General features: G+C 32.9%; 1 protein-coding gene across 3 annotated transcripts in view; it reads left to right on the top strand.

Annotated features, from left to right (window-relative positions):
- Positions 1-24,296, top strand: part of ZNF280D (zinc finger protein 280D) — a 106,821-nt gene that overhangs the window by 5,177 nt on the left and 77,348 nt on the right. For all 3 annotated transcript variants that reach the window (XM_060150587.1, XM_060150604.1, XM_060150595.1), the window contains exons 2-7: positions 6,526-6,672; positions 9,048-9,113; positions 9,214-9,353; positions 17,161-17,278; positions 22,304-22,474; positions 22,618-22,727. In XM_060150587.1, coding sequence (XP_060006570.1) covers positions 6,526-6,672; positions 9,048-9,113; positions 9,214-9,353; positions 17,161-17,278; positions 22,304-22,474; positions 22,618-22,727 — 752 coding nt within the window. The remainder of the gene's footprint in view (positions 1-6,525; positions 6,673-9,047; positions 9,114-9,213; positions 9,354-17,160; positions 17,279-22,303; positions 22,475-22,617; positions 22,728-24,296) is intronic.

Genomic DNA, 24,296 nt, shown 5'->3' with positions numbered 1-24,296 from the left:
ATGCATATATATGCATATATACGTGTGTGTGTGTGTGTGTGTGTGTAGGCAAAGCACAGAGATTAACTAACTTGGCCAAGGTCATACAGTTAATAAGTAGTTGAGTCAGAGTTTGAACCTATTATTCTTCACCAAATTTTACTGTTTATGGTTAATAAATGTTTAAAGTATACATTAAAGTATAAAAAGCTGAATTAAACCTTAGAGATAATACAACTGAACTAAGAGCTGAGACCCAGAATTGTAAGGTAACTTGACTGAAAGTTGTGCCAGTGCTGGGGCTATGACTTGCTTCTTCTGGCTTCTAGCCTAGTACTCTTTTTATGTGTAGACTCCACAGCTGTGGATTGTGGAATGGCTTAATTTCCCCCTTACCAGAGAGTGTATAGGACTAAATGCATTACTTTTATTATTTAACACAGTGACATTGCATCAGGTGGTATCTATCAATGGCTAAAAGTAAAATTTTCAAACCGTTTAAAATTTAGACCTCACATTTCCTTTGACTTAAATTTTTTGTAGGAAAAAATCCTTAAGATATAGTTTAATTTTAGATATATAAAATCTGAAACAAAAAATAATAAAGTAGAAATTATAATTTTTTATGTGAGCAGTCTCCAAAAGTCAATGAGTTATAATATAAAAAAGTCTTGTAAGTCATTTACTTGGAATTCATTTAGAAACAATCATATTAAACATGGTCATATAATTTCTACCTGAGTCAGTAGCTGAAGTGTAGTGTATTCTCTTCTTCTGGCTGTTTTGGAGCCACCTCTGAGCTGCAGAAGCTGTTGAAACCTTTTGGAGCTTTGAGATCCCCACTGCATACCTTCGTTGGATATTTCACTGCACTGGCAGCTGAATTCCATGCCTTACCACTAAAATTCTGAAGTGGTGACTTGAGAGATTTTGACCGTGATAGTTTTGGCGTGTTCCAGTGGCTGACATGCCAAAGGAATCCATTAAAGTGTTTGTTTATTAACCAGAATGAAATAAGGCAATGACTCTTTAGACCAGCATTGTCCAGTAGAAATGTTCTGTAGCTGCACTGTCAAATGCAGTAGCCACCAGCCACATGTGACTTTGAACATTTGCAATGTGGTTAGGGAAACTGAGGAACTGAGTTTTAAATTTTATTTAGTTTTAATTAAACTTAAATAGTCACCTGTGGCTAGTGGCTACTGTGTTACACAGTGCAGCTTTTGGCTGAATTACAGTTCTAATTGCCAGCTTTTTAGTGTGTTTGCTAGTGTGTCAGTTGAGGTTCCTAAGTAGCTACTATGATCCTCAGGCTTCTGAAGTAGGTTATCTTAAAGTCATCTTTATAGTCATAGGCAGCGGATATCTTGTTCATATGGACAGGTCATTTATTAATTGAATATTTGTAAATTGAGTACTAATTTTAAAGTTTTGCTAAATGATATTTATATGATCACTTAACAAAAATGTTATATGTGAGTCTCATAAGCTGTGTAATTAAGGCTCTTAGAGAATATTCTGTATTCTTGGTACTAGGAGGTCCTTAATGTTGAGCAAGAATTGTCATGTATCTGCTTAAGTACTGCTGATGTTAGTTTAGGGGCAAGCTACAACTATTCAAATAATTGAGTTAAAGAGACCTCATAACTTGGTGAATTTAGTTGAACACAATATTCACTAGAGTCTCTTGTAATAGTAATTTAAACATTTGTAGCAATAACTTCTGAGATTAAAATAATAATTTTTCTTTCCTGTGGACTAATTCAATCCAAATAACTTGGAAATTAAAAAGCAGGAAAACTAGCTTTTGTCAGCCTGAGAATAAAGAGGAATGTGAAGATTGTATTAGCTGTGTATCTTAATATTTTAGGTGTCTGCCATCTAATTTTTTACTTTTTTCCTTTATAAGTAAAGCAGTTTTAAAAATTTTTGTATATTTAAAAAAATTTTTGCTATTGTATGTGTGGGAATCCAGAAAGCAAATTCTTGTTTTAAATAAGGCAATTCAATTTTTTAAAAATAGATTTTATTTATTTATGGCCAAGTTGGGTCTTTGTTGCTGCGTGCGGGCTTTCTCTAGTGGCACCAAATGGGGGCTACTCTTTGTTGTGCGTGGGCTTCTCGTGGTGGCTTCTCTTGTTGCGGAGCACGGACTCTAGGCACGCGGGCTTCACTAGTTGTGGTGCACGAGCTTAGTTGCTCCGCGGTATGTGGGATCTTCCCAGACCAGGGCTCGAACCCATGTCCCCTGCGTTGGCAGGAGGATTCTTAACCCCTGCGCCACCAGGGAAGCCCCAATTCAAATTTTTATATGTTTATTCTAAAAGCATTTGTTTTGAATTATAAACATATTTATTATAAATTTTTGAAGGCAAATACTGTGACTTATTTATCTTTGTTTTTTCCCTAGAACTTTGTACATTACCTTACATACAGAAAGCAATGAGTATGATTAGTTTGAATAGTTATTTTTTGAATGAATTAATCTATGATGAAGTACTATATCCAATTAATTTTTTCCTTTTAAGTTTCATTGATTAAAAAACCCAGAGAAATATAAACTAAAACTTATTTAAGATTATGTTGTATTATGGAATGTGAAGAATAGGTAACAGTTAAAGATTAATGTCACTTAGCATCTGAAAAATTCAGATTTATTAAAATAGTACATTATGACGCGATTATTCATTTTTACACAAGGATGCTTTTAAAAAAGTATTTGTAATTTAATAATTTCAGACTTCTTTAAATAGTAAGAGCTTAATAGAATCACCATTTCAGTTATTAAATTTGGGTTCATTCAAGAAAGAACCAGTTATGTAGAGTAAGTTAAATGTTTATGTTAAACTTATCAAATTTAAAAATTGAGCTTTTTATAGGAAAAATGATTAAGTATGTGTATATTTAATTTAATGAAATCCACTTTAATACTAGGTATCTTCATTTTATAGGAAGGAAAAGAGATAACTTGCTGCCTTGTGTGGAGTCACATGATGATCAAAATTAGATCCAAGAATTTCTAAACCCCAAGTTTCACATTTCAATATTTGGCTTTACTTAAAGTGACTCATAAAATTGACTGATGTCTTGTGTCAGTACTTAAATGACAATTTACAGAAAGTCAGCTCTTCAACTTGATTGGCGACAACGCTTTTCAGCCAAAAAGTAAGTGTTACTGCCACTACTGATACTAGTGTATGTGGCTTTTGTACCAATAACTTTGCGTCAGGAGAAAGGATGAGAGGTAGGCACATTTCCTTAAAAACAACAACACTTAAAATTGTTAAGGAAGCAAATGCTCACATAAAAACAAATAATGTGAATTAAAATATGAGTAAAGTAGAAATGAAATGATTTCTCTCTGTGCCTGGTGATTGCTACTATTATTAGTTTGGTATACATAGTCATGTATGTTTCTTTTATGCATAGACAAAAATTAATTATTTCTAAAAAAATTGTAAAGCTGTTACGTATCTTCAGTAATTTTTTTATGCATAGACAAAAATTAATTATTTTATGCATAGACAAAATTTTTATGCATAGACAAAAATTATGCATAGACAAAAATTAATTATTTCTAAAAAAATTGTAAAGCTGTTACGTATCTTCAGTAATTTTTTTCTCAACAATATATCCTGTATATATTGACAATGGCAGTACCGTGCTAAAAAGAGTAAGGAAGATCTTTGTCTTCTGCATGAGTTTGGTAGGGCTGCCATGACAAAGTATCATAGACTAGATGGCTTAAATGACAGAAGTTTATTTGCTCACAATTCTGGAGCCTAGAAGTCTAAGATCAAGGTGTTGGTAGGGTTAGTTCCTTTTGAGGGTCGTGAGGGAAGGATCTGTTCCAGGCCTCTCTCCTTGGCTTATAGGTGGTCATCTGCTTCCTATGTCTTCAGGGTGTCTTTCCTTAATACGTGTATCTGTGTCCTGATCTGCTATTCTTCTTTCTTTTTTAAAAATAATTAATTAATTTTGGCTGTGCCAGGTCTTAGTTGAGGCACATGGGATCTTAGTTGCAGCATATGGACTTCTTAGTTGTGGCATACATGTGGGATCTAGTTCCCTGACCAGGGATCAAACCTGGACCCCCTGCGTTGGGAGCGCAGAGTCTTACACACTGGACCACCAGGGAAGTCCCCTGATCTGCTCTTCCTTTAAGGAAACTGGTCATAGTGGATTAGCGCCCACACAGTCCCATTCATATATATATATATATATATATATATATATGGTATATAGCTATATATGCCCTCTTTATATATCTAGTTAAGCATCACTTGTATCCATCTCCATTGCTGTTACTTTAGTTTAGACCTTCAGTACTGTTTCTCTTTTTTCCTTCCTCCCCTCCTCTTACTCTTCCTTTTTCTCCTCCACCTCAGCTTAAAGTAATATATATACATAGTTTTAAAAAATCAAACAACCTAAAAAGGCTTTAAGGGATTTAACCTCAGTTTCTTGAAGAGTGCTTATGCACATATATATATATGTGTGCTGTCTGTTGCATAGTCAGTTTTAACCATTTTCTAATGATGTTTATCATGAGGATGTATGCTTTCTTACAGCTATGCCTTCCTTCCCTCTAAGTATCTCCCAACATAAAAAATCAAATCTGTATTTGATATTTTCATTATGGTGACCATATAAATACTGTTCACTGACAAGCATGGTAATATGCTATTAATATGCCATTATACATAGAATAGCATATGAGAGGATACATTTCTTTTTATTTTTTTTCTTTCTTCTGGTGTACCCAGCAATTAATACTTTTCATGTTTTTTAATTTGCTAACTTGTATTGAAGTCTATAGCTAAATCTTCTCACACTCTCAAGAGCCTCTCAATTCAGGTTTTTATACTGTAAAACTTGTCAGGTAGTCTAAAAGTTTATACTTTAATCATCTTTTCTTTGGCCTCCTAGAGACATTGCTCCTGAAGTTACTGTTCTCCTGAATTAGTCTGGACTGGTTGTTCTCTAGGCCTACTGAACTTCTGTTGTTCTGGGACTTTGTATTGTGGTGAATGCCATGTTTTCTTCATCCTGTGTCTTCCTCTTTCTTGACTGAGTCTCATGTTTTGGTGGATTGTATAGTAGCTTCCTGAGAAAGGGTGCCTGGGAAGTAAATCTTGTGTGATGTTGCTGGTCCTTACTCTCACACTTGATGAAAAGTTTGAATTCTAAATTGAAAAATAATTCTGGTAAGAATTTTATAAGTATTACCTTACTGTCTTTTAGTTTCTGTTCTTATTACTCTTGATCTTTTCTATATGATCTGTTTCTGCCCCCTAACCCCTACAGATCTGAGGATATTCTCTTTATCTTTTTTGTTCTGAAATTTGGTAATTATATGTCTTGATATAACTTTTTTCTTGATTGTTGTACTGAGTATTAGTGGGATCTTTCAACCAAGAGATTTTTGTCTTCTGATCTAGGAAATTTTCTTACATTATTTCTTTGATAACCTACCCCCTGCTTTTTCTCTATTCTCGTTCTATAAATTTTATTAGGTGAGTGTTGTACTTTTGAAATTGATTTTCTAACAACCTGTGTTCTCTGTTTTGTTTACATATATACTTGTGTGTGTGTACGTATGTATGTATATATAAATTTTTTTTTTCTCTCGTAGTTCCACCTTTGAGGACATTTTGTTTTTTTTAACTGAATTTAAAAATTTGGCTATCGTATTTTTAGTTCTATTTTTGTTTCTGAACATTACTTTTTATAACATCCTTTTTTGTCTCATATCTCTAAAAATGCTAATTATATTTTTTCTAGTATTTGTCTTGCTTTTTGCATTATCTCTTTTCCTTAGGACTCTTTATCTGTTTTATTGATTTTGGTCTGAAAGACGAGGTTTTCCGAAAATTTCTGGTGCTAATTGGTTGTCTATTACTGAGGCACTGAAATGTTTCCTAGGAGGTCTGTGCTTGGTCAGGACTTCTAGGGTGGTGATATTTACTGTATGTTCTTTGGTCTGTTTCTTCAGGTGGGAAATGTCTAATTTTCCCGGATTGGAATAAGCCTCACTTTGTTCTTTTATTTTAGCCTAGCACCTCATCCCTGCTTTGCTGTGTACCTGGCATTCCTGAATTTGATTCAGTTTTTCTGTTATATCTCCCACCTGTTGCCTCTTATTCTTAGTTTATCTGCCTTTTGTTAGTACATTTTTCTTTTTTGGATAATGGTTAGGTGCAATCTTTTTTTGAAGATATAATCATATTCTAGGCATATGACTGAAACTGACTTTGTTTCCAAATTTTCTGTCCACTGTAAAGAACTACTGTCAACTATCATCCATCTGTCTATCTATCTGTCTACCTATCTATCATCTCTTTATCTAAATCTTACTAGTTTATATCTTAGAGAGTGAGCTCTGGGTTTCTCATTGTTGCTACCATGTACTAACTATAAATATGAATTCAGAAATTGCTATTAGGATTATTAAAGTAGATCTTAAATATCATACTATGTATTACAAAAAATGTATTTATTTTTCTTTTTGAAAATAAGGTTTGCTTCTCTCCTTTTGAAAATTAGATAAATCAAAAATGGCAGAACTCTTTATGGAATGTGAAGAAGAAGAGTTGGAACCATGGCAGAAGAAAGTAAAAGAGGTTGATGATGATGATGATGATGAGCCGATCTTTGTTGGAGAGATATCAAGTTCAAAACCAGCAATTTCAAGTGAGCATTTACTTTTAGTGAAGCCCAGTTTTGTAAGATACTGTTTCTAATAGAAAAACTTGTGAACTGTTTTATAGGTATTAAGTTCTTGTTCCTCTGTAGGGAGTTAGGGATGACAGATTGGGTGGGAGGTCAGTAAGAATTTCAGAGTCAGGGTTTTGATTGGGGACTTAAGGAAGGAGGTAAGAGGTTAAAATATCAGATGTGAGAAAAAGAAACGGACTAAGATTAGCTGGTGACACTGGAGGTCTTTTCATATTAGAAATCATAATTTTTAGTGGAGCCAGGTAAACCTATTTATATTTTTGTTCATTTTCTTTTTTCCTCTTTTAAACTGAGAAACAGAAGAGTTTAGAATATTTTGCTTAAAATGTCAGAATACACTAATAAGTTTGGGTTAGTCTCAGGTAGGGGTTCTTACATCTAAGCAACTGCCTCATTGCAGTGTCATCTATACGTAGCTACAGAATATATAGGCAGTGAATGATTTCAGTTAGAGTAACTCGATTTGACATTGTTACAATGTTAAAGACAAACGACACTTGTTAAAACGTCCACTCAAAAATGTATGGAAGTACAGAGAAATAATGTACAAATTTCAGGAGAGAAAGAGAAAATAGATCCCTTCCCACTGCATTTACATGTTTATTTGCTTGTTTAAGTCAGGAGAATTTACGAAAGAATGTAACCAGCATACTAGTGTTTTCTTACCAAGTTAGTGCGTAGAAGTGTAATTAAGAGACTACTTTTAAATTTTCTGAAGGCCTGGCTCTTCCTTCTGTTGCCTCTAAACTTGGAATGGCATTTTTAGTCAGTTTTATTAGAGGAAGAATAGCTTAACCAATTGAATTCTCAGTAGCATTTTTTTGTGGCAGATTGATAATAACTCCTAGAGGTTCTAAGTGGAGTGCCACTTCGATTATAAATTGAACTAGGCGTGATGGCATGCTTCTTGATGATAGTGGAACATAATTATATATTCTCTTAATTACTGTTTCTTGCCACTGTGATTATTTTATACTGGAATATTACCATATTGCAAAATTGTTACTCAAGTTCTCTTATTGAAAAGATGACAGTTAAGATTTAAGTTGAATTTATATTGATTGTAGATGACTGTTAACAGTATTCAACTGGAATAACATATATTAGTTTTAAAATAATTCTGTCAGAAGGGGATTGACCAGGAAGAATTTCTTTTGTGTACTCTTAAGATGCACAATTTAAATGATTTTATTGCTGTTTATGTATAAGCCATAAAATACTTTAACATATGGAGTATGAGCTAAATGTTTATATACAGTTGCCAGAAAGGAAGGTACGAACTTTTGTAGAATACAAACACCAAAAGGACTTTAGCAGTAGTTCTTTGATAGTTTGAGTAAATACTTAATCTTGAATTTCTGAATGAAAATGGGGTCAAGTTGCTTGAGCAGATTTTTCTCCTTTAAGACATCTCTAGTACTTAGGTATAGAGCACTGCATTGCCATTTTCAGAAAACAGTCCTACTTTTATATGGCCCTTTGCTTTATAGAATTATTTTATGGGAGCTGGTTCCTTTCTACTACGAGGGGAAAAAAGGAAATTTATATGAGTTCTGGTGTTTGTGCTTTTACCTTTTTCTAACCAACAATTTCAGGCAATCCTTACTCTTCTAAATTTTAGTTTGATTACTGAAAAACCTGTAATTAGGAACTTTAAACTGCAATTAGGAACTTTAAACTGATCCTGAAAGTCATATTATGCTCTGACTTCTGGTATAGTGATAAATTTGAAGCCCCTTAAGTTGTAAGATATTCTGGTAAACTGTGTGTTCACTGCAGTCTGTATTCTCTGATAGTTTCCCTTTAGGACTCAGTAACGGTGCAGATAATCCAGTGAGATCCCTTATAATGATACTTCAGGGCTTATAAGGGTGTGAATTGGATATGGATGTTAGACAGGGTTTGATTTTGAGTAATAGGAACTTGAGTGTATGTATAGCCCTTTCATCACTCAAAGAAAGATATATACTTCAATTATAGTTGTATATGAATATATTTTTAGAAATTTTTTGCCAATTATATGACTATTTCTTTGCCATGCAGAAGGTTTGACTTTTATTTAGTCATATTTATCAATCTTTAACTTCTGGCTTTTGGATTTTGAGTTACAGTTAGAAAGATTGTTCTTATTTTATAAGATAATTAAGATGCATAATCTTATTTCTTTAGTAGATAAAGATATATACGTTTAAAATTAACTATATTCATAAGTCAGCGTTAACTTGTATTCTCCTTCTAAGAATCTGTTTGTTTTCAGTGTATGATTTCTATTATCTTAATATATATATCATTCAAACAATGAATTTTAAAATAAATGTAATCTTTTATAGATATTTTGAATAGAGTAAACCCCAGCTCATATTCAAGGGGAATAAAGAATGGTGCACTCAGCCGAGGTACAGTATTATTGTACTATTTTTGTTTTAAAGTGAAGTATTTTGACATCATTGATTATATAGAAATATATTCAATGTGTTGTATAATTTTAAAATACAGGTATTACTGCTGCATTCAAGCCTACAAGTCAACACTACACGAACCCAACATCAAATCCAGTGCCTGCCTCGCCAGTAAATTTTCATCCTGAATCTAGATCTTCAGATAGTTCTGTTATTGTTCAGCCTTTGTCTAAACCTGTAAGTGTTTCTGAAACTACACAGCCAGCTGAGGGATACATTGGATATTATTTATCAGTATCAACAATGCCTAGTTAAAATTCTGTACTACCATGGGTAATCATCTAATGGAATCATAATCAGCATCAGAAAATGTCACCTTCTCTATGATAGCTCAACTGGTACCCAAATAATAATTGCAGTAACAAACTACTCAGCCTGTTTTTAAATTAGGTAATATGCTTAAATTAAATAGGTACAGTATTGAAAACTGTGCTATCAAAACATGAATAAAAGTATAATTAGTAATGAATATTGCATAATGGCAAACTATTTCAGATTGTAAATTGGGCCAAATGTTCTTAGTTCTTAATTGGGAAAATTGCTAAGAGGCTACTGGAGCTTTTTATTCTGAAAACATACCGTCATAGTTTAGTTAGTTTAAATAACTCTTAACAAAAACTAATAGTTAATATTTATTGAGTTGTTAATATGTGCAAGGCTTTGTGCTAAATGCTGTACATGAATTAATCTCATTTAATTCTTAAATGTTCCTATGAAGTAGGCACTATTATTTTTCTCTGTTTTATAGTTGAGGAAACTGAGGCTCACAGTGAATTTAAATAATTAAATATTAAATTTAATAATTTAAATAATTCACTCAGGGTCACACAGCTGGCAAATGATAGATCTGGGATTTCAATCCAGACTAATCCGTAGTTTATTTGTATTTGTATATACATGCATGTGTATTGTACGTAAATGTATACTTCTAAAAAAAATGGAAGCATTGCCTTAGTGTGAAAGTTTTCAAAGTGTAGTCTTCAGTCCCCTGGGGTTCCTGTAAGACTCTTTTATAGGTTTTGGATCAACAGTATTGTCACAATAACACAAAGACACTATTTGCTTTTTTCACTGTGTTGACATTTGCACTGATGATGCAAAAGCAGTGGTGGGTAAACTGCTGGTTCCTTAGTATGAATAGTAGTTTTTGTATTAGTCACCACCCTGCACTCACAATAAAAATTATTCCAGTCATACTCCGTTCCCTTGATGAAGAATTAAAACGTTATTAATTTTATTAACTCTCTACCCTTGAATACATGTGTCTTTTAAAATATTTTGTGTGATGAAATGGGTGGTGTGCATAAAGTATTACTGTGTCTGAGGTGTGATGATTATCTTGAGGAAAAGCACTAGTGTGATTAAATTGTGAGCTAAACTACCCAGAAGACCATTTTTAACTTGAAAGGATGACTGACAAACCATGGTTTATACTACTATTAACTTAATGGTTTAAAAACACCTACTTTTATTATCTCACAGATTTTGTGGGTCAGGAGTCAGGTCATATCTTCATAGTCCCTCAAGGCTTCATTCAAGGTGTGGGCTCTGAGCTTGCAGTCTCATCTGAAGCTCAACTCAGGAAGTATCTGCTTCCAAGTTCTCATGCTTATTGGTACCATTCGGTTCCTTAAGGGTTGTCATATTGAGAGTCTCAGAATTTTAGTGGCTTTTGGCTGGCTCCTTGCCAGGTGGGTCTTTCCAACATGGCTTCTTACTTCCTCAAAGTACACAAGGAAGAGAGAATCCTTAGCAGGATGGCATTACAGCCTTATGTAATGTAATCACATACAAAAAATCATGTACATTCTGTCACTTTTGCTATATTCTGTCAGAAACAAGTCACGTGTCTTGCACACACTCCAAGAGAGGGAATCACACAGGACATGAATACCAGGGCGTGGGGATCATGGAAGCTACTTTAAAGTCTGCCACACATGAGTTTTTCAGTCTTTGCTGTTTGGTAGACAGTTCCTCAAAATTGAACAAAGTGCACCTGCCACTTCAAGGAAAAGAACTGGTGGTATTTCTTGCCACCGATGAAATTTGAGCTATTAAGCAAAGTTAGAATTTTGAACAACTTGAACCTGCCATCATGATCTTGACAGCTTCCCAGTACGTAAAATCTTTTCTGGTGGGTGGCGGTATTAATAAATATGATTTTTTGATATTGTGTAATTTTTCAACGTTTGGAAGACGTGCGTAATTCAAAGAAATCAATATTTTCTAAATAACTAATGTATGATGTAATAAAATCATGCATGGATAAAATTCATTCAAAGTGCAAGATAAGGCTAATAGATTTTAATGTAACAAAGTTCAAAAAACTCAGTGATAAGGAGTGAGATTTCACATTGCAACAAACCTTTAAGAGAATACCAACTGTCTGGCTTCCCTGATGGCGCAGTGGTTGAGAGTTCGCCTGCCGATGCAGGGGACATGGGTTCGTGCCCCGGTCTGGGAAGATCCCACATGCCGCGGAGCGGCTGGGACCGTGAGCCATGGCCGCTGAGCCTGCGCGTCCACAACGGGAGAGGCCACAACAGTGAGAGGCCCGTGTACCACAAAAAAAAAAAAAAAAAGAAAGAAAATACCAACTGTTGAGTTTTGGTATTGTATATTCTTCAACCGAAACAACATATTTTAACAGAATGAAAGCCAAAGCAGGTATGAGAGTATAGCAGTTTTTGATTAATCTAGACATTAAAGAGATTTGCAGAAATGTAAAACAGTGCCACTATTTTCACTGATTTTTTGTGTTTGCGAGATAAGCCATTTTTTACAAAATGTTATTTATGTTAATCTGTAATGGATTTATTATTGTTTAAAATGAAATTAATAAATATTTTTAAAATTTCTCTGTTTTAATCTCTAATATGGTAAATATCAGTAGATATAACCTACCTAAATAAAAATTCTTTTGGGTCCTCAGTAATTTTTCAATGTGTAGAGGGGTTCTGAAACCAAGGAGTTAGAGTACTAAAACAAAAAGTTACCCAAAATGTGAAGATTCTTTGCTACTGGAATTGAATTAACTCAGTGGATTTTTTCATGCTTCATAAGCTATTTGGCATTGGCCTTACAGAAATAGTAAATTTCCCCTAAAATGTTTGTTCTTTTTACAATAAGTGAAACAACTACCAAAGCATCTATAAATTTTCTTGCAAATATTCAATTTCAAAACCAGAATTGAATCCAGATATTTTTGGTATGACTAATCCATTTTTCCTTCACTTTATATCATATTACTATAAGGTAATCTACATATTTGTTACCACTAAAAATTGATATTTGAGGTGTATCTTTCATAGAAGACTTATTAAATTAAATTTTATTTACATGAAAAGAAAAATCTATGGCGAAATAAACTCTGCCCCCACTTATATTTTGAAGAGGTCACATATCATAAAAAATAAGAGTATCTTTGGGCAAATACCATGCCCCCCCAAATCTTTTCTGTAGTTTTAGCATTTTGAAATAATAATATTGATATGAGCCCTGGACTAGTAGTTTAAATAACTTAAGATTGAAGCAAGAGACTTGAATGCTGATTCTGCCTTGTTCTTAACTAAAGCATTGGCAAAACCTCTCTGAGCCTCATTTTCTTCATTTCTAAAATGAGAGATAATTTTACCCAGACTGCTGATTCTCAGTCTTGGATCCTAAGATGGTAAGCTACCCAAAATGTAAAGATTCTTTGTTATTAGTGGAATCAAATTAACTTGGTAGGTTTCTCATGCGTATTGTAAGCTGTTTGGCATTTGGAAGGATAGAAAACCGGAAAAAGAAACTTTATTATTTAATTCAGTTTGATAGATAAAAATCTTTCCAACATTGGACCCAGGGAGAAAAAAAATAAAATGAGGGGTGATATCTTTGGTGTTATAAAAGTTAGAAACTAGAGCTTTTTCTAACTCAAAATGTTTTACTTCTGTGGGCATAGTTTTTAAATCAAAACACCTCAATTGATAGTTCCAGATCTTGGGGAGTTTTTAAAAGGCGAAATTTTGTCAGTTGGTCTGGGTGGATGGGTCTTGGAAGTAATATATTTTAAAAAGCTCTCGAGGTGATTCTAATGTGCACAGATAAGAATGACATATATTCTGGAATGAATTGAGGACTCTATGTAAGGAAATTATTTACTGTGAATTTTGGAAGCCACTGCTTTTAATTATAGTTTTTCATTTTATGTCATGTTTTGTATGTATGTGTATATTTACTTTTTCATGTGTAACATCTCTATACTTCAGTGTCTCTTTCAAATCTGTTTCAGGTAGTGGGGATATATTGTTATCATTTAAAAAGTCAGTGTGATACAGCTTAAGGGCATAGGCTTTGTAATTAGACCCAACTTCTAATTACAGCTCCATCAATAATAAGTGGGGCTGTATTGGGAACCTTGCATAACCACACCTAACCTTAGTTTACCTACTTATAAAATGGGGTATAAGGTCTTTGTGACAACTACTTGATTTAATACATGCAGTGAACCGTGAAGTGCAAGTATATTTAAAATATGACTGTGGCTTGTGTTTTAGGTGTGAAGGGTGAATAACTTCAAGTTCAGAAGTGACTTGCCCAAGGTTTTGTAGCTAAATAAATGTGCGGATTTTCTGGATCCCAGTCTAGCACCCATTCTGCCCTTACTGTTGTGTTTGATATCTTTCTGAACAGTTTTAGGAGACTTTAAAAATTCCATGTTGGATAATTATTTTAACCAGTTACTGTTTTTTTTGTTGTTTTTAAAATTTATTTTTGGCTGCATTGGGTCTTCCCTGCTGCGCACAGGCGTTCTGTAGTTGTGGCGAGTGGGGGCTACTCTTTGTTGCGGTGCGCAGGCTTCTCCTTGTGGTGGCTTCTCTGGTTGTGGAGCCACGGGCTCTAGGCACACAGGCTTCAGTGATTGCAGCACGCAGGCTCAGTAGTTGTGGCTCATGGGCTTAGTTGCTTCGCCAACATGTGGGGTATTCCCAGACCAGGGATCGAACCCATGTCCCCTGCATTGGCAGGTGGATTCTCATCCACTGCACCACTCAGGAAGTCTACCAGGTATTGTTGAATAATGTGTGCCTGCTCCCTGAAACTGTGGTGCTTACATTAGCCAGAGTTATTTCCTAGGAAAGTGTTTAACAGTATTAACTTTGTACTTCTGTTAAAGAACTGTTTTAGAAAACGTAGGTGAATATTATCCATTTTTTTAAGTGTAAATATTTGAAGAAAATATCTTGAAGCAAGATTGTGCTTGGTTACAATTGAGTTAGATGGCATCACAGATTTTTTTTTTTTAAATGTTGCACGTTAAGGCTCAAATGCAAATATCTGTCTGTTAGGCTTCAAATTCTTTGAGTGGCTTGGGTTACTTCGATACCCATTTCCATAACAACTTCTTTTTTTTTTAAAACAGCAACAATCATTTATTTAGTCACAGATCTGCAATGCGTGCAGGGTGTGGTGAGGAAGGCTTATGTCTTTTTAAATTAAGAAAAAATTTTTTATTGAGGTGTAGCTGACATACAGCATATTTGTTTCAGATGTACAGCATAATGATTCAATATTTGTATATATTGTGAAATGATCACCACAGTAAGTCTCGTTAAAGTCCGTCACCATACGTCGTTACAGAATTTTTTTCTTGTGATGAGAAATTTTAAGATCTCTCTTAGTAACTTTCACATATGCAGTACAGCATTATTAACTTTAGTCACCATGCTGAACTTCACATCCCCATAATTTATTTATTTTATAACTGGAAGCTTATTCACTTTGACTCCCTTCACCCATATTTTGTTTCTATAACTTCCCATGGACAAACTGATGTCAATAGAAAAGTTAGTAGTAAACCAAAATTCTTAAAACTTATTTGTCCCTTAATTTATAAGCACAAAATAAGCAAAACCTTCCTGTTTGTATTTTGAAATAATATGTATTTTGTTGGGAAAGTTTAGAAAGAGAGAAGTGTACATACTGTATTTTGATTTTTTCCCCCCTTCAAACAGTGTAGATTATATCAGTCAGAACCAAACTATATACACAGATGCGTATTTCTCTTTTTTCACTGAACATTCTACTAGGAATGTGTCACTGGATATTTCTCAAAAACATATTAGTGGTTGCATGGTAATCTTTTATTTAACCATTTTTCCATTGTTGGACATAAAGATTTTAATTTTTTGCTGTTAAAAATAATTCTCCAATAAACAGTTTCACTTCCTTACTATAAATTTTTAAAGTGGAATCGTTGGATGAAAGGATGTGAACTAATATAAAGCCTGTGATAGCTGCTGCCACAATTTTCATGTGGAAAAGTTATACCTAAATATAGCTTCTATTTTGCCAGTAGTATATGTTATCATTATTTTTTAATTGATAAATTTTAATTTTATTTCAAACTAATTTTAGACTTACAGGAAATATAATACAATATCCCTAATGCTGACATTTTACTTATCAAAACTAAATTGCAGACCTTATTTGAATTTTACCAGTTTTTCCATTAATGTCATTTTTCGTTCCCAGCATCCTATTTAGGATCACACCTTAACAGTTTGTTGTTTCTTCTTAGTCTCCTCATATTTTTCTACAGTTACTTACTCTTTGTCTATTATGACCTTGATACTTTCAAGAGAAGTGGCAATTATTTTGTGTTATGTAATTGCCATTGTCTTTACTTGCATTTCTTTGACTAGTAAGTTGGGAAAAAAGTTTTTTGTATGTATTGGTCATTTGTTTTTTGCTTTTGAAGTGCCTCAGTTTATGCCCTTTGCCCATTTTTCTCTTAAAGTGACTTTTTCCCTTTTGATCTTTAAGTCTTGTTAAATCTTAGAGCTTTTGCTTGTTATATATTATGACTCATAGAATGGTCCAAAATCACTCTAATGAGAGCTCACTCTGTAAAATGATGGTCTTTTGTAAATAGAATTGAGTTCTATTTTTGTGTCTGTGTATCAGTATATTTAATATATAATAGTTTTGGAATACATATATATCCCTAAATTATATTGACCACATTTTATGATTATTTATATTAATATATGTGTGTGCTAACATATAAATTTATACTGTCTTATATTTGACTATATTATGATTCATTTCATACTTTTCACTCTTGATATCTTCCTGTTAACTGGGACCACACTTTCTCCTGATGGAAGGTCTGAAACTTTCCTTGAGCTCCAAGCACTTCAGGAATGGAGCAGGTGTCCCAGATCAGTCCTATAAACAGCTTCCATTCTAAACCCTGTGTGCCTAGCTTTCTTGTTTGTTCATCCTGCTGACCTGGCAGTTTTGTATTTGCCCTAAGAGGTGGGAGATTGCCTGGCCCAGCATGGCTTTCCGTAGGGTGCTGGGAAGAGGGGGGACCCATTAGTTTTCTTTCTTAGACTTGGCTTATAAATTTTGCCAGTAAAGACGATCCCAAAACTCATATCATGTGATGTGTTCATCCTTAACCCTGATGCACCATACTGCAGATTAATTCCCAGTATGTTTGCCCTGATATTTTTATCTGTGGGGTTTATAGAGGTATAGAAGCTTCTAAAATTGTACGTATGTCAGAATATTTACATATTTTTTTCCTTGCTTTTACCCAAAGATTTTGGTAAGTTCTATTATTTGCTCTTTGATAGGAATCCTGCATTTTTAGTGACTCTCTGAAGTGTATCAGTCTTACTGATTTAAAATGGGTTTGTATGTTTCTTTTACCTTGAAAAAAAATCAGGCTAGAATTTTCCCCCCATTTTAATTGACTAGTCAGGAACAAGCCAGCTGTAAGTAATAGCTTGCTTTCAGTTTTAGTAGATGATAATTTTGGCATAATAGTAATAATTGCTTTTGTGTTTTATAACTTATTAGTAATGGAGTCATCAAAGGTTATCCTTATAATATTGGCATACAGTTAAATTTACTTTTATAAAAGCTTATGAAACAAAATAATTATAATTATGTTGAATATATGTAATGTTCTTCCTTTGAAATATTTTAACAGGGTTATATAACGAAGTCATCACGAGTTGTTTCTAATAATTCTTCAGAGTTACTGTTTGACTTGACCCAGGATACAGGATTACCACTTTACCAAGGAGGACCAACACTTTCTATAGCAGGTTGGTTTCAGCACTTTTTCAAAAAATTAGAAAAAGAAACTTGATGAATATGCATATGGAATTGACTTTCTGTTTTGAAGTCCATGCCTTCAAGTTAAGTTTTTCACATATTGTAAGGTGTAATGGCGCTAGTAGTTCTCGAATGCCTTTTTAGGTAGTTTTAAATGAAATCTTATTTACTAATAGAATATTTTATTTCTTCCTGTTAATTAAGTAGGCTAACCAACTTTGACCTTGTTCGCACTTGGCATTAAACATGGCCTGAAAAAATCTTTATTTTTATTTTTTTATTTTAATTTTATTGGAGCAGAGTTGATTTACAATGTTGTGTTAGTTTCAGGTGTACAACAAAGTGATGTTATACATATACATATATTCATTCTTTTTTAGATTCTTTTCTCATATAGGTTATCATAGAATACTGAGTAGAGTTCCCTGTGCTATACAGTAGGTCCTTTTTGGTTATCTATCTGATATATAATAGTGTGTGTATGTTCATCCCAAGATCCTGATTTATCCCTCCCCACCACGTTTCCCTTTTGGTAACCATAAGTTTGTTTTTGATATCTGTAAGTCTGTTTCTGTTTTGTAAATAAGTTCATTTGTATCATTTTTTAAAATTAGATTCCACATATGAATGATATCATATGATACTTGTTTTTGTCTGACTTACTTCACTTAGTATGATAATCTCTAGGTCCATCCATGTTGCTGCAAATGGCATTATCTTGTTCTTTTTATGGCTGAGTAATATTCCATCGTATATATGTACCACATCTTCTTTATCCATTCCTCTGTTGATGGACATTTAGGTTGCTTTCATGTCTTGGCTATTGTAAATAGAGCTGCAGTGAACATTGGGGTGCATGTATCTTTTTGAAGTATGGTTTTCTCCGGATATATGCCTAGGAGTGGGATTGCTGGATCATATGGTAACTCTTTTTTTATTTTTTTAAGGAACCTCCATACTGTTCTCCATAATGGTTATACCAATTTACAGTCCCATCAACAGTGTAGGAGTCTTCCCTTTTCTCCACACCCTCTCCAGTGTTCATTGTTTGTAAACTTTTTGATGATGGCCATTCTGACCGGTGTGGGTGATACCTCATTGTAGTTTTGATTTGCATTTCTCTGATTATTAGTGATGTTGAGGATCTTTTCATGTGCTTTTTAGCCATCTGTATGTCTTCTTTGGAGAAATGTCTATTTAGATCTTCTGCCCATTTTTTGATTGGGTTGTTTGGTTTTTTTGACATAGGGCTGCGTGAGTTGTTTGTATATTTTGGCAATTAATCCCTTGTTCGTTGCTTAGTTTGCAAATATTTTCTCCCATTCTGTGGGTTGTCTTTTCATTTTGTTTATGGTTTCCTTTGCTGTGCAGAACGTTTCAAATTTAATTAGGTCCCATTGTTTTGGTTTTTATTTTCATTACTCTAGGAGGTGGATCAAAAAAAATATTGCTGCAATTTATGTCAAAGAGTGTTCTTCCTGTTTTCCTCTAAGAGTTTTATAGTGTCTGGCCTTACATTTAGGTCTTTGATCCATTTTGAGTTTATTTTTCTGTGTGATGTTAGAGAATGTTCTAATTTCATTCTTTTACATGTAGCTGTCTGGTTTTCCCAGCACCGCTTATTGAAGAGTCTGTCTTTTCTCCATTGTATATTCTTGCCTCCTTTGTCATAGATTAATTGACAGTACGTGCGTGGGTTTAGTTCTGGGCTTTCTATCCTGTTCCATTGATCTATATTTCTGTTTTTGAGAAAAATCTTAAAATAATATCTATAAGTTAGAGAAGTCCTCTGATATCCTAAATACTCTGTTAAAAGGAATATTTATTATGTTCTATGACCACTAGTATGGAAAAGTGTATGGTTATAGTTAAATTCTCAATTAGGTTAGTGTGTTTCTATTCAATAAACAATTTAGGTATAAAATATGATTACAGAGTGCTCTTATAAAGTGGCTGCACTAAATTTGTCTGTAGTCATTACTCAGTAAATGCCTATTGAAGGTGTAATGAAATTTCCCTATTGAAGAAGTTACTTTTATTATATACTATTAACAAAGTTCTTCATTAACCAAAAATAAATTACTGTGTTATGAAAGAATTTTATCTAATTGAAAATTCCTTGTATAGGCAGTTATGCTTTGTATACTAGCAATTTTGATATATTTCAGATATTTGACTAAATTGAGATTTGGGGGAATTTTTAGATTTTTCACTAATAAATTAGTGTGGAAAAATTACCAAATGCTTCCTGATTTTTTAAATAGTAATATCAGTACCTAAAATGTTTTTCCATTTAGATAATATTTAGTTGATATTCACTTCTTTGGGTATCACCTACAAATTTGTAAAAAACTAGTTAGTAAAATAGGTAAGAACCAAAAGAAACAAGGAGAAAAAATAATTGTCTTAAGTCTGGTTTTACAAAACACATGAACTTTATTTATAGAAAAAGTCTGAGTTCTTGAAACTTCTTGGGGCTAAGAACAATGACTCCTGCTCTCCTTCTAAGTTTTTTTCTGCAGAGAGACTTTAGCCTGTAGATTTGAACTGCTATTCTTAAGATTTTTGTAGCCTTTAGCATGTCTTTACGCTTCAGTTTTCTCATACTATTAAAATGGAGATTTTATTTTTCTTATTTAATGCATTCATTCTCCAGACCTTCAATCAGCCATTTGTAGATATAATTTTAATTCTTGCTCTATTTCAGTTAGGGCTTTCTGAAGCCCAAATAAGATAAATAAAACGTGAAATGCATTATAAGCTTTAAAGGACTCTACAACAAATATTTGTTATGAATGGTAACAGGTGCAATATGTTCAATAGCATTAACTGATCAAGGTCAAGTGATCATGGATATTTGGAGAGAACTGGGTTTGAGTTTGATCTTGAATGAGAATAGGATTTTTACTGGCCGAGATAGAGGTGTTGAGTGTGGGAAACAATACAAGCCAAAGGCAATAGAGATGTTAAAGGGTCAGAATTTAAAACTCTTAAATTCAGAGTAATTTTATTTCTTATGTTAAAAAATACTTATAATAAAAGTCCGATGTACTATCTAGGCTGTTATATAATCAGAATATTAATCCAAAATACCAGCACTCATTAGCTTTTCAGGTAACCTCAGCATCTCACAAGAATGCTACTGTGATTACACAGAATGTTTCCTGCATTCCCATAGTATAGCCATAGCCGTCAGTAATCACATGCTTTGAAGATAGGAAAAAAAAAATCATTTTTATGTTATCTCAAAGGATGAAACAGAGGAGCCAACTATTGTAATACTCTTATTTTCTGGGCATATTTCTCCTTATTAAAAAGCAGACAGGTGAATCTATTACAATAATTTTTTCCCCTCTGAAGTAAGTTAAGATATAAAATATTAGTAAAGATAATAGCTGTTTTTTATTATTGAATGCTTTCTATGTACTAGATGTTGTGTTGGTTGCTTTTAAAAGTCAGTTATGAAATTTTTTTAGTAATGATAATAGCTTTCATTTATTATTGATTGCCTTCTTTGTACCAAATATTGTATTCGGTGTTTTAGATACAGTATCTTATTTGATCTTAAAAGCCCTGTGTTAAAGACACAGACCTACTAGAGAATGGACTTGAGGATATGGGGAGGGGGAAGGGTAAGCTGTGACAAAGCGAGAGAGAGGCATGGACATATATACACTACCAAACGTAAGGTAGATAGCTAGTGGGAAGCAGCCGCATAGCACAGGGAGATCAGCTTGGTGCTTTGTGACCGCCTGGAGGGGTGGGAGGGAGGGAGACGAAAGAGGGAGGAGATATGGGAACATATGTATATATATAAAACTGATTCATTTTGTTGTAAAACAGAAACTAACACACCATTGTAAAGCAATTATACTCCAATAAAGATGTTAAAAAAAAAGCACTGTGTAAAATAAGGTATTATAACTCTTACTTTATAAAAGAACAAACTGAGGCTCAGGGAAGTTAATTAAATAAGCCAAGAATACATAGCTATCAGTGACAGAGCCTGGATTTGAACTTATCCTGTCTGGTTTAAAAGCCTGGAATATTTCTGGTGTATTTACTGCTTCTACTTTTAGTGTACAGTTGGGAGCATTAGAATATGATGTGCAGTTTTAAAATCCTTGTTACCCAGCCTAGTTATAGCCTAAATATCCCCATTTCCCTTGCTAATGCTCTGAATAAGGCTAAAATCCTTTAGCAAAAAGGTTATAGTTTTCAAAGTAAGACTTCATTTAGGAATGAAATTCCTGTAAAAACAAAATTTTATGCAAAAGTCTAATAAGTAAAATATAAAAGCAGAGTTTCTCTGTCAAACACACCCAGGGTATTCCCTAAGAGGAGCCCATTAAGCTCTGGGGAAGATAATTTGAAAACCATAGTATAATACTAACTCTTTCTATTATGAATCCTTTCACATGAATGAATGAGGTTTTATCATTCAAGATTAGTAGTTTCCACTTTGTATGTAGGAATAAATGGGTAATATAACCTAAAGCCATCAGTAGACCACCTCTTAGTTAGGTGGACAAAGCTAACTTTTCATTAGACATTTTAAGTCATTAAATAAAAAGCTTCTAAAGTGTCTCTGTAAATTTTGGGTTTTTTTTTTTTTTAAACAAACTCACGCACTTAAGCATCTAAAGTTAATTCATTTGTGGGAACCCTGGCATATTCTTTGTGCTTTAACTTTTTTTTTGTTTTTGCTTGCTCTGCCTTCTTTCATAATAGCTGTTTATATATTTCTTTATTTGAAGTTATATTTAGTATTGCCTTACATAGAAAGGTATTTTATGAATAATTTGAATATATATAGTATATAATAGATACTTATACAGTTTCTTTATATCCCCTAACTTTTGATCACATCAATTTTTGTCATTATTTATTGTTATTTGTATGATGTGATAATTCAATTATATTACATTTAATTTCACTCCAAAGTATTTTTACTTAGTTGTAAACAATGTTCTAAAGTCTTTAAAAATATTTTCTCACTATTTAAATCATTATAGGTATGAATGAAAGTTCATTTTTATCAAAACGTCCTTCTACTTCTGAAGTAAACAGTGTTAATCCAAAAAAGTCTAAACCCAGTGAAGGTGTTTCTGGAACAAATTCCTCAACTGTATTTTCTTCAGTTAAATCTCTTTCAGTGACATCTCCCCAGGCTATGCCATCAAAAGGTAAATATGAAATGTAGCATATAAAAAAGAAATTATAGTATTTATATATGAATTATAGAAATTGTAATAAGACTATCAATAATGGTTATTGAAGGTTAAAAAGTGATGAATTTTGAATCATATATATTTTGAATTTATTTTAGGTACAAATATCTCATCAAATCAATCTAAAAATGGAACACCTTTTCCGAGAGCTTGTCCAAAGTGCAATATTCATTTCAATCTTTTGGATCCTTTGAAAAATCACATGAAGGTAAAACTTTTTCAAAATTTAATTTTAAAAAGGTTTGCAAATCCCTAAAAATATTGATTGATTTGCAGTAAATAATGATTTGTTCAGATATTTAGTTAAGAAATATTCTCATATTGGTATTTACATATGTTAGGTAAAAGTTTATATTCATAATGATTGTCTTTATATAAGATTTTAAAATTTCTTCTGAATCATCAAATTTAAAAAATTGTTCATATACATTATAATGTCTGCTTATTGTATTCTAATTTTAAATGAAAATAATGCATTGTTCAGAATATCTTATTTACTAGCTTATGCATACTTGAAACTTCTTAAAAATAGGCATTTTATTATGTGTTTAATATTTCATATAAGTTAACAGTTCCTTTAGTTATCTTTTTTGTTCATACTAACATGTGCATATCATGTTACACAATGAAAATCTTAGTTTTACTTTAATTTCAGCACTCAGGCATAAACTCCAAATGATGGAGGATTTTATATGAAATAATTGTTTTAACTTAGTCCAGAATATAGTTTGTGTAATTGTTATAAATTAATTTGAGCTTTTTATTGGTATAAGAAGATCCTGAAATTAGATTTTAAGAAATTTTCAAAGTACAAATGAAATAGGAGGTTTAGGTAACACTTCACTTAAAATATTTTGGTAGATATTACAGTACCCTGCTGTGTGTATGGAAAAATAGCCTGTATTCCTCTTTTGTGCCCGGTATAAATGCAAGGAAGGGGGAAAGAGACAAGAAAAAAGGCAGTGTAGATAATATGGAGAAAAGAAGGAAGGAGAAGGATGCAATGGTAAAGAAATATCTAAGGAAAAGTTTCAGGGATTGCTCACTGTTTCAGGGATTGACAAATCTTTTTTGAAATTCAGTATTTTACAAAAAAAGGAGAAAAAAATAAAGGAACTTTTTTATTTTAAATATAGTCTCTTTATTTAAATACAAAACTATTTGGTCTGTGACTACTTCTAGCTCGCAGTATGTACTCCCTGATAATTGCACTTTGTGGTTTGTTCTTATATGAGAATTAACCTGTACAAGTGCTTTCAGTTTTCCTATTTATGTAATATTTTGATGAGATAACCTGATGTTTTTTCATGTTTTGCATTTTGGACATAGGGAAAAACGAAAGGGTTAAATTCTTTAGTTATCTTTAGTTATTTGAATAGGTAATAGTCATATGATTCAAAATTGAAAAGTTTACAAAGGCATACAAGTAAAAACTCTTATCCCTGTCGCTTATTTACCTGGTTCCCAGTATGACTCTCAAAGAAAATAATTTTTATTAGTTTGTTTTCTATCCTGCCTGGTCTTCTTTCTGCATAAACAGGTGAACACAAGTGCTCTTCTTTTCTGTTTTGTGTACAAGCTGTAGCACATTATATATACTGTACCTGGTGAGACTGGCAATCATTTTCCAAAAGGTAGCTTTACTTCCAAAACATATTATAGCATTGTTTGTGATTACTCATATTAGAAACAATCACAACTTCATATAATATTCATATAATAAAACACTATTCAGCATTTTTAAAAAGGATGGAATCTCTAGAATGATGATATGGGA

The sequence above is a fragment of the Lagenorhynchus albirostris genome, chromosome 1, assembly GCF_949774975.1.
Source record: "Lagenorhynchus albirostris chromosome 1, mLagAlb1.1, whole genome shotgun sequence".
Taxonomy (NCBI): domain Eukaryota; kingdom Metazoa; phylum Chordata; class Mammalia; order Artiodactyla; family Delphinidae; genus Lagenorhynchus; species Lagenorhynchus albirostris.
Note: the sequence above shows the minus strand (reverse complement) of the source record. Positions and strands in the feature narration are given on the sequence as shown.